This window comes from Mytilus galloprovincialis, chromosome 5 (assembly GCF_965363235.1).
Source record: "Mytilus galloprovincialis chromosome 5, xbMytGall1.hap1.1, whole genome shotgun sequence".
Lineage (NCBI taxonomy): Eukaryota > Metazoa > Mollusca > Bivalvia > Mytilida > Mytilidae > Mytilus > Mytilus galloprovincialis.
Genome location: NC_134842.1, coordinates 23,302,567 through 23,314,194, shown reverse-complemented (window position 1 = coordinate 23,314,194; position 11,628 = coordinate 23,302,567). Strand labels below are relative to the sequence as shown.

The 11,628-nt window shown below is 32.2% G+C and overlaps 1 protein-coding gene across 1 annotated transcript; it reads left to right on the top strand.

Annotated features, from left to right (window-relative positions):
- Window positions 1-773: 773 nt before the first annotated feature.
- Window positions 774-10,135, top strand: LOC143074398 (sialate:O-sulfotransferase 1-like). Its single transcript, XM_076249878.1, has 4 exons — window positions 774-860; window positions 2,579-2,703; window positions 9,631-9,769; window positions 10,034-10,135. Exons 1-4 carry the CDS (start codon window positions 785-787, stop codon window positions 10,036-10,038), a joined length of 345 nt encoding a protein of 114 aa, XP_076105993.1. The 5' UTR covers window positions 774-784; the 3' UTR covers window positions 10,039-10,135.
- The last annotated feature ends 1,493 nt before the right edge of the window (window positions 10,136-11,628 follow it).

Sequence of the window (11,628 nt, the reverse complement as noted above, 5' to 3'; positions counted from 1 at the left end):
GTGGTCATTGTTAGTTTTAGCTTTATTTAACAGGATAAATTTATTTAGTATACATACTGAAGTCGTCATTATTGAGAGCCAAAATATCATCCAAATATCTAAAAGTATTATTAAATTTGTGTATCAGATGTTGTTTCGATGGGTCTTTGCTGATTATGGTCATAAATTGTAACTCATAGCAATACAAAAAACAGGTCCTTAATAAGTGGTGCACAGTTTTACTTTTGGTTTACTTTCCTTTATTTTGTGTATAGATGCTTTAAGATCATGATTCCAGTGATTGTAGCATGAATATGAACCACACTATGCATTAATTCTTCACAATCAAATCCTGCAATTTCTTATGCTATTTCCTAATATTAATTGTTACGACCTATCATATATATAAACTTTTGAGAAGATCATGTAAAAATTGCATTATTTGTTATAAAACATTTCCTTATGTAATGATGATTAAATGGTATTAAGATTCCAGACACGAATTTGAAGACATTATTTTTTTTACATAATTTACTGTTTTGGCTTACAAAATTGTACACCTAGCATATTTGCTGAGTTGTGGCAAATAGCAAAAACAAAAGTTCAAACACTACAAAGGCATGGAAAGCAACTGTCATATATCTGTCTTGGTACAGACATTTGTTATTTTATAAAATGTTGGATTCAACCTTGTTTTAAAGCTAAATTTATTCAATTGCTAGTGTGTGTGATGCCAATAATGGGAACTGCTTTCTTTTCAAGATTTTCATATCTTATTTACATTTGTTTTGTAGTGCGAGAAATAATGGCAAGTTCCGTGTCAATACATGTGTATCTTGTAGTAATACTGGTATTCTATCACACTATAACTCCTGTAAGAGGTAAGTGTAGAGGGAATACAAGTGCAATATCTTCAAAAGCTGACAAAAGAATAAGTGAAAAACAATTCACTAGGTAATTTTGATTCATTGTAAAAAATGCGAAGAACTGCATATATATAACTAAAATCATATCTGGATGGCTATACATTCTCTTTTCTCAATACATTTCGTCCTCAAACACTTAAAAGATTCAGAGGTTGATTGTTTATCTAATTTATGCCCATATATACGTGCAGCACTTTACGCAATATTAACTCTTACGATATACTACTGGTAGTCGTTAATTTAAAATCCATGTTCAGAATGTTCGTGATTTTACTTTTTGACAGCAATGTTTTGGTTTAAGATAGTTCCATGGTATACCGCCATCTTGAATTGTACAACCACAGTACATAATCGGTCTAGTTCTTTGCCCAAATTTATTGGTTACACTGTTTATTTATATAAAGAAAACTGAGTGATTCTTTGCATTATCAACAATGTTTTAACAAATACCAAATATTTGTGTTTTTAGAATCAATTTTTCAAATAAGCCATTCAAGTATGTTAAGGGGAGATAACTCTTTTAGTACAAAATTTATACTGGACATATAGGCAAATTTTTCATTTTTTACTTGAAGCAAAAAACAAGTTTGGTGACACCATTTTTATTTTTTATTTTCTTAAAATATGTTATAAAACCTATTTTTCTCATATTTTATTTCAAAATTCTGTCTCATAGATCTCTTTTTATGCATAATAATGTGTTTTTTCATGAACAATATAAGCAAATTTTGGCAATTTTGAACGACTCGTACCTTGAAAAATAGCGCGGTGACCCATACTTTTTATTGTTTTTTTTGAAAAAAAGCATAGTAAAATCTTCATTTTGACAAAGTATAAGAAATTCTGTTATTTTTTTCTGAACCCCTAAACTACCTTAATGAGCTAAAGTTTTACAAATGAATGTCAAACAGAATACTGAAAAAAAGTTATGTATTGAGTCAACTTACAGTGACGCCAAAATAAATATATTGTCCGACTTGCACTGTTTTGTATTACATTGGTACGGATAGACACACATTATTGTATTTTGTCATAGTCTATCCTTTAACCTTGCCATTCGTTAGTCATTTTGACGCCAGTTCTTGTGGGTTGTTCATTACATCTTTGGAGACTCATCGATTGACCAATTTGGTGTCAATTTATTATAACAACGAACACGTGCACGTTTATGTACATTGCTCCAAACTGGTCTAATATAAGGTTCCGAATTCCGCGTTGTAAAAGATGTTATGCACTTCAGTAGTGGTTGTAGCATTGATTGTTTGATTTCACATTTGAAACACCTGCAAATACAGATCTGTTGCCATTTAATATCTGTAAAAGGGGTGAAATAGTAATCTGGTGAACGTTAAATTATCGGGAGACATCAGTATAAAGACGGCCATAGAAGCAGGGGCGTAAAGCGGTTTTTCACAGTTGCAATGACTATTGCCTATTTAACATCCAAGTTTTACGCATGATAGGGAGATTGAACCACAAATTTCCTGTTGAATTCATAAACAATTTGTCTGCCCAATAAATGCGACCTTCAATTTTCAGATCTTGAAAAACAACATTGGTTAATCATGTTAATATTAGATAATTTAGTTTACAATTATTTTATGTTAACTTAATATTTTTATGAGTGTTTGTATGTTGAATGGAAATAACATACGAGTAATCTTTCACTTTAGGAAATGTTGGTTGTTTTGCCGATGATGCAGGGAGACTATTTGACACTAAGAAAGCTAAAAACTCATCTATGAGTCTCAAAAAATGTCGTCAACTGTGTCAGAGCTACACATATGTAGGATTGGAGGTGAGTTTATTGAGAACGCAGGTATGAAGGTAATAACAATGTCATCAACAGTGATGATCCTACAAGTTTTAAGGTTTGAACACTGGTATATTACTGTTGCCTTTATTTACAATGCTATCAACAGTGATAAGCATTGTATATGCAGGTAAATTACAACAGCGATGAGCAGCATACCAGTATTAAAGTAAGTTATAATGTTATCAAAAGTGATGAGCATAAAAGTATGAGGGTAAGTTACAATGTTATCAACAGTGATGAGCAAACAAGTTTTAAGGTAGATTACAATGTTATCAACAGTGATGATCAAACAAGTTTTAAGGTAGATTGCAATGTTATCAACAGTGATGAGAAAACAAGTTTTAAGGTAGATTGCAATGTTATCAACAGTGATGAGAAAACAAGTTTTAAGGTAGATTACAATGTTATCAACAGTGATGATCATATAAGTTTTAAGGTAGATTACAATGTTATCAACAGTGATGATCATACAAGTTTTAAGGTAGATTGCAATGTTATCAACAGTGATGAGAAAACAAGTTTTAAGGTAGATTGCAATGTTATCAACAGTGATGAGAAAACAAGTTTTAAGGTAGATTACAATGTTATCAACAGTGATGATCATATAAGTTTTAAGGTAGATTACAATGTTATCAACAGTGATGATCATACAAGTTTTAAGGTAGATTGCAATGTTATCAACAGTGATGAGAAAACAAGTTTTAAGGTAGATTACAATGTTATCAACAGTGATGATCATATAAGTTTTAAGGTAGATTGCAATGTTATCAACAGTGATGAGAAAACAAGTTTTAAGGTAGATTGCAATGTTATTGTCGTAATTTCTGCTTCTCGCTATGTTTTGATATAGTTATAAAGCCAGCAAATACGAATATCTCATAAAACTAGTAAATGCACGGGGTAATAAATAAATACGGACGTCAAATATGTTGTCTGTTCTCTCTTGGTAGCGTGAATAAATAATCAATAGTAAAAATGATACGTTTATTAAACATCTAGAACTGCCGATATATTTCCATACAAGTACAATATTCCAACAATAATATATAATAAACATACGGGACGAAACTACTAAAATAATAATCTTTCTCATGTATTTTCGTACGGGTCAACTGGGATTATCTTACATATTACAATGATAAATACGGTAAATAAATGCAAGGCATACAGCTAATGCGCTGCTTCTTACCTCTAGGACCCCCCGGGATGAGCCTTGCTGCAAGCCAAACGTAAACACAGCAAAGACTGACGAACGTGACGTTGCACTCGTATTTATTTTAAATTACCGGAAGTAAATATTCTAAGCAGGAAGAAAAACATAACGTAACATAACGTAAAACGCTTACATAAAATATAGGAGTCCTCGACTCAAAATGCTTATAATCAAACACTCTTATAAATAAACATATCTAGATATATTAATTCTTCCAGTTAAAAACTCGTAAATGTACACTTTTGGGTTCACGCTTAAAATATTGACCCAACGGTAACGTTCTGAACAATACATGACAAAGTTGCGCCATATACGACGTTATCGATACAGCTAATAACATAAAGTAAAACGTACGTTAATTACTCATTCAATATACTAAATACTCAATCGGAACAACTCGGCCTTTCTGGTTGCACGAAGAAATAACCTCGTATGCATTAGGCGGAGGAATCATTGTCCGGAAAATTTTCCGATTCGATTCAAAATTATATTTTTTCGACTGGACTGGTACATTTTTTTTACCACTACTGATTTAACTTGCTCCTGTCCGGAAAATTTTCCGATCCGATTGAATTTTATATTTTTTCGACTGGAATGGTACAAATTTTTTACCATTACTTATTTACTTTGCTCCTTCTTTCGCGCCAAAATATTTGGCAGAGTTAAAGTTCTTGATTACTGTGATATGTAACCAAATTATAGCGCCACCTGGAGGATAGAACTTCTTTGTGTCGCGGATCACTACAATTCCGGCCAACAATTTAAGAAGAATTTCTCCGTAGTGCATACGAGGCTATTGTACTGCGTAGCGAGAATGGCCGAGTAGTTACGATTGACTAAATACTAGAAATAACTTCTGACAACTTATATAAACTCTCTTAATACAATAATAACAATATTCCTTTACTTGGAAATAACCAATATACACATTTACAACACTGCCCCTCCCCCAGAATACATTTCGTCCTCGAAATATGGTCTTGTCAACTCTGACAACTGATACATTTAAAAATATTATGTTCACAATATTCATACGTACGTAACCCTCTTATCATACAAATAAAACAAAATTAAACATACATGAACAAACTACTGCGCCTGTTAATGTCATAGAAACTAATGTCTGTGTTAACAAACTAATGCGCCTGTTTATACTTTAAAAGGCAAAATACATTTTTCTAAAATTTTCTTCCAAGTATGAATATCTTCTCTTATACCTATATAACAGTAAAGTGTCACGAAAAAACAAAGTTCTATTTTTTTTTCATCCAGTTACAACACTAATATACTTCATTTAAATTCAATCCAAGATTCTCCATTCTATCAGACACTGGAATTATAAAAATCATGAAGGTCAACTTCTTTTAAACACCCGGCTTACCATAAGCCGACAGATGTCCTATTAAGTTCTATACCACAAGGGTACCCCGCGTATAAATATATACACCATCTTCGATACTGATGCACCATACAAACATAAGTATACAAATTAGTACAAGGTACAACAAATAAAAAAAAAATGGTCATCAGTATTCCCCGAGAAATATCTAAAATGGTGTAGACTATAGCTCAGCATACCCATGGTGTAACCTAAATGCATATTACAATCTAGACTAATCATTAGCCTTAACTTATTCTCGCACCAAAACAAAAATGGCACCTAAAGTATCCCAACTGTCAATATACACCCACCGAAAGCAGCTTCCCACCAAAATAGTATTAAACAATCTTTTCTGCATAAAAACAACAACAATTCAATAGGACCATCAAATTCCAGATTCTGATAAAAAAATCTCCTGTTTTCTAAAAATCTCAAAACAATTTCAATATCACAATATTTTCCTTAAAGTGCAAAATCTATACATATTGGTGCTACGTATACTGTATTCTCAGTGGATAAACTAATATTACAATTCTTTCTCAATAAACAAATTAATCAATTTTTACATTTTATCAATCACAAAAAAAACCACACAAGTTTCATATCTACATTATAAAAAGTCCTAAATCTACTCAAAAATATTCTGATATTTGGCCAGTAGGCTTATCTGCTATATAGGCCTAACTATTTCTGATAACCCTGACTTGTAAATCCAAAGTGCGGGCTCCCTCCGAAAGTATTCATATTTTCTGGTTTCCCTCTTTTTCCTCTTGAGAAAGGACAATCTCTGCTGTAATGTCCCTCCTGGTGGCATGAGTAACATGTATTTACTCGGTAACTGCTGTTTGCATTAAATTGGTCTTTCTTAATGTCTTGAAAATCCATCAACTCGTCTATGCCCGTTTTAAATTCTGCATTAGCGATATATTGGGTTGGACTCTCTGTCTTACATACCTCGAAGTCTTCCGTTTTCCCTTGTGCTGTGAAATTTTCATCGGTATTTACCTGTCTGACATTACAATTTTTGCCTACATTTTTTCTACAACTTGCGTGCCATGTTACTATTTTTATTGCATCCTGCAATGTTTCTGGTTTCTGTATGAGGACTTCATATGATAGTGACTGGTCTGGCAGACCCTTAATAAAGTGTTCTGTTTTAAAACGGTCCAGCAAACTCGAGTCATTTACATCAGGGTATGCCTTACCTACCATCCACTCAACACGAGAAGCATATTCTTGTATGCTTTCTTTCTGATCCTGTTTGATAAACTGCAAATTGGTCCTATACGTCTCTGGTAAAATGTGATCCCCAAATCTCTGAGACATGGCATCGTGTATTTGTTGTATGTCTCTGTGAAAGGAAACAGGAAGCTCATTTACGAATACCAAGGCGTCATCTCTAAGACTATTTAAAATGAGCTCTTCTACTTGTCTGTCGCTGGACCAATTGAACCTACTACTCAATAACCTAAACTGTGTCCAGAAGGCCTTGAAATCCCCCTTACCATTAAATAATGGGCTTCTAGGTTTTGGTTCTTCCCTTTGTATTTGCTGAACATGACTACTTTCTCTTATATGATTTGTACTAACTGGGCGTGGTGTATAAGTGTTATCGGTACTTGGACCAGCTGCTAACTGTTGGGTCACTGATACCTGGTTAGTTTGTTCAGTTGTGGTCATGTTAAGGCCTATACTATTTTGACTAAAATTCTGAGTATTGGTGTTATTTTCAGCCACATGCTTACCCCTTATAATTACTAACTGAGCTATATTTTCCTGATTTAGCTTAACTTGCGTGCTCATCTCAGAAACTTGCGTGCTTATCTCAGAAAATCTATCATTTTGATTTTTTAATTGTCTCTGAATGTCCGTTAGAATCGCAATAATAGTATTATCATTTAAATTCGTCTTACTTTCCTCAATCGTCCTAGTATTCTGCACAGGCGAGTTCATCGGACTTACTGTGGGGCTGGAGGTGGATAAATAAACATCATCTTCTATTCCCAAATCTATTAAATTACAGGGCTTAACAGTTCCGCTCTGTGAAATAATCATATTTTTCATACTTTCCCCCCTTCCAAAATTTGGAGCTGGGATTTTTCTATTTCTAAGATCCATGTTTTAACAAACAATAATATGCCAATAGAAGCTAACTGCACCTCTATTTCTCTTATAAATAATTACTAGGAAGCTAAATGCACCTCCTTTATATATATTTTTTTTATTTCTAGGAAGCTAAATGCACCTCCTTAATAAATATTCTTTTTTTTTTTTTTTTATAGGAAGCTAATTGCACCTCCTTAATAAATTTTTAAAAAAAATCAGAAGCTTAATGCACTTCTGTATTTTCCAAAATAAGCCATTTATCACAGTGTAATGTATAGAGCTAAATGCACTCCATACTCAATATATGCCACTTAGCGTGTTCCATACAAATTAATATTTCTAAAAATAGACGTGCCAAATTCCTTGAAACGTGAGAACTAAACCGCTGCCACCATTGTCGTAATTTCTGCTTCTCGCTATGTTTTGATATAGTTATAAAGCCAGCAAATACGAATATCTCATAAAACTAGTAAATGCACGGGGTAATAAATAAATACGGACGTCAAATATGTTGTCTGTTCTCTCTTGGTAGCGTGAATAAATAATCAATAGTAAAAATGATACGTTTATTAAACATCTAGAACTGCCGATATATTTCCATACAAGTACAATATTCCAACAATAATATATAATAAACATACGGGACGAAACTACTAAAATAATAATCTTTCTCATGTATTTTCGTACGGGTCAACTGGGATTATCTTACATATTACAATGATAAATACGGTAAATAAATGCAAGGCATACAGCTAATGCGCTGCTTCTTACCTCTAGGACCCCCCGGGATGAGCCTTGCTGCAAGCCAAACGTAAACACAGCAAAGACTGACGAACGTGACGTTGCACTCGTATTTATTTTAAATTACCGGAAGTAAATATTCTAAGCAGGAAGAAAAACATAACGTAACATAACGTAAAACGCTTACATAAAATATAGGAGTCCTCGACTCAAAATGCTTATAATCAAACACTCTTATAAATAAACATATCTAGATATATTAATTCTTCCAGTTAAAAACTCGTAAATGTACACTTTTGGGTTCACGCTTAAAATATTGACCCAACGGTAACGTTCTGAACAATACATGACAAAGTTGCGCCATATACGACGTTATCGATACAGCTAATAACATAAAGTAAAACGTACGTTAATTACTCATTCAATATACTAAATACTAGAAATAACTTCTGACAACTTATATAAACTCTCTTAATACAATAATAACAATATTCCTTTACTTGGAAATAACCAATATACACATTTACAACAGTTATCAACAGTGATGATCATATAAGTTTTAAGGTAGATTACAATGTTATTAATAGTATGATCAAACAAGTTTTAAGGTAGATTACAATGTTATCAACAGTGATGAGAAAACAAGTTTTAAGGTAGATTACAATGTTATCAACAGTGATGATCATATAAGTTTTAAGGTAGATTGCAATGTTATCAACAGTGATGAGAAAACAAGTTTTAAGGTAGATTACAATGTTATCAACAGTGATAAGCAAACAAGTTTTAAGGTAGATTACAATGTTATCAACAGTGATGATCATACAAGTTTTAAGGTAGATTACAATGTTATCAACAGTGATGATCATATAAGTTTTAAGGTAGATTACAATGTTATCAACAGTGATAAGCAAACAAGTTTTAAGGTAGATTGCAATGTTATCAACAGTGATGAGAAAACAAGTTTTAAGGTAGATTGCAATGTTATCAACAGTGATGATCATACAAGTTTTAAGGTAGATTGCAATGTTATCAACAGTGATGAGAAAACAAGTTTTAAGGTAGATTACAATGTTATCAACAGTGATGATCATACAAGTTTTAAGGTAGATTACAATGTTATCAACAGTGATGAGAAAACAAGTTTTAAGGTAGATTACAATGTTATCAACAGTGATGATCATATAAGTTTTAAGGTAGATTACAATGTTATCAACAGTGATGATCATACAAATATTAAGGTAAATTACTATGTAATAAGGAATGCAGGTGTGAAGGTAAGTTTTTATGTTATAAACAGCGCTGATTATACAAGTTTTTAAGCATACAAGTAAGGAGGTACGATTCAACCTTATCACCAGGGGTGAGCATACAAACCATTGTTAAAATACTTAGTAGATTAAAAAGTGTTTATCAAACCATGCATCAACAGACTAAAATTCTCAATCTCTTGCATAATTCTTTTACATAGGGTGGTGATGAATGTTTCTGTGGCAACAGACTAAATCGTCAGCAGTATCCATCAAAACCAAATTCCCAATGTAACAAGAGATGTTCAGGAGAACATGCCAGAATGTGTGGTGGCACATGGAGAATTTCTGTCTATAAAGGTTTTTATTTTTTTTTTCTTAAATTTATTTTATTATCTTATTTCTTTTCTTTGAATTTATTTGCATTTGACAAAGAGAAGAATTTAAAATTTTATAATTTAGTTTTAACTTTTGCTTACACACACTTTTTCTCTTTCAAATCTTGGTATAACGCCTTATGTTTCACATTTTTTTTTGCAGCGCTTCGTAAGTAATGCGTATTCATAACATCTGTATAAATTTGACCAATTCCATATTTAACTGGTAAATATTATATAATTTTAGTTTGAAGAAAGATAAAGAGCCTGCTGTACAAGATTTGAAATTGCTTCACCAGTGTCATGGTACTTTTTTGTAAATGCAAATCTAAAAGTAAAAATTAAAATTAGTCAAAGTTTTATTTGTATCGTAAAAACAAATCGTCATTGGACAGAAAAGAGCAAATCGTGTTAAAAAGATAATGTTGGTCATCTTTCAATTCCATTTTCCATTGTAAACAACATTATAATAGCAGTGCGAGTACGAATAAAAAAAACACTCTTGGTGCGCAGGTGAAATATATTGATGTAGTCATTTTTGGCTACAAGTTTTGAGCGAATTCTCAATTTCTTATGTACAGACAACTCGTCTGTCTTAGACAGATTTTTAAAGCAGAAAGACAGAAAAACAGGACACCACAATAGAATTATAGACTGTTATTCACATAAATGTATCAACTCAACAAAAGGTGACAAACTGAACTTTCCCTTTGAATATAACAAAGCTATAGTTCTTTGTTTAGTTCATTTAAGGGGAACTTTGTAATTCTCTTTGATAAAAGAATCATTCTTAATTAATTTTGCTAAATAAGAAAAGAAACCTTGTATTGAAAACTATGTACCATCACTTGAAAATGACACCCTGGATGTGATAATGTATTTATGTCTAGACTGTTTCAATGGAGTTCTAGGTTGTATGAGGAAACTGTTGACTGCATTGCCATAACAGCCTTATGTTTGTCATTATAAAAAAATCCCAAAAAACTAATATAATTTCTTTGTAGTAAGTAACATTCAAAGGGACATAAGCTACAATTAAGACAACAAAACAGCATGTGGTGGGGTTAAAATTGTTTGCTGGCGCCAAACCGTCTCCTAACCTGCGACAGCGGTGAAACAGTACAACTAATAAACAATCTATAAAAATCATTCGAACGGATTCAACTCACAAGACCGTTACAAAGCACAACACAACTAACAGACACATAAAAGACACAATGTACAGGGAATTCTTGTGGATACTGAAAGCTAGTTACAAGCAAATTACAACTGATAAAAACATCTTGTTATTCAAAGCTCGAGTTATCATAGTCTGATTTGTCTTTGGTCCGTGTTGTTTAACACCAATCAACTAATCAATCAAACATTGCTTTGGTAATTTAAAAAAAAAAGGTGTACATAGAGGTGGATATCAATGTAATATCTCATCCTATAATTTGAATAGAATACGTCATCGTAATTAGCATAACAAGGGAGTGAAAGTAATGTTATACAAACTGAAATTTGATTTAGAATATTGGTAGGTATATAAATAAATTAAATATTATTTATTCAATGGTTATGTGAGACGGGATTTATTTATAGTTTAACATAAATATTTTTCAATATAAATGGACTGATTTTACTTGTCTATATAGGCTATATAACCTCGGCATTTTATATTTGTAACATTAATAAAGTATTCTTTCGTGATTTATGAAACATGTGTTTAGCAATAAAATATTCTAAAAACGAAAACAACAATGTAACCTATAAATGCTTTCATCTACTTTATTTGGACTTGGACGGAAAGTTGTCTCATTGGCACTCATACCACATATCATTTCGTGGTATGACCATGCT

Coding starts and splice junctions, on each gene's coding strand:
- LOC143074398 (XM_076249878.1), top strand. CDS start 785: ATGGCAAGTTCCGTGTCAATACATGTGTATCTTGTAGTAATACTGGTA. Junction 861..2,578: donor CACTATAACTCCTGTAAGAG/GTAAGTGTAGAG, acceptor CTTTCACTTTAG/GAAATGTTGGTTGTTTTGCC. Junction 2,704..9,630: donor ACACATATGTAGGATTGGAG/GTGAGTTTATTG, acceptor TCTTTTACATAG/GGTGGTGATGAATGTTTCTG.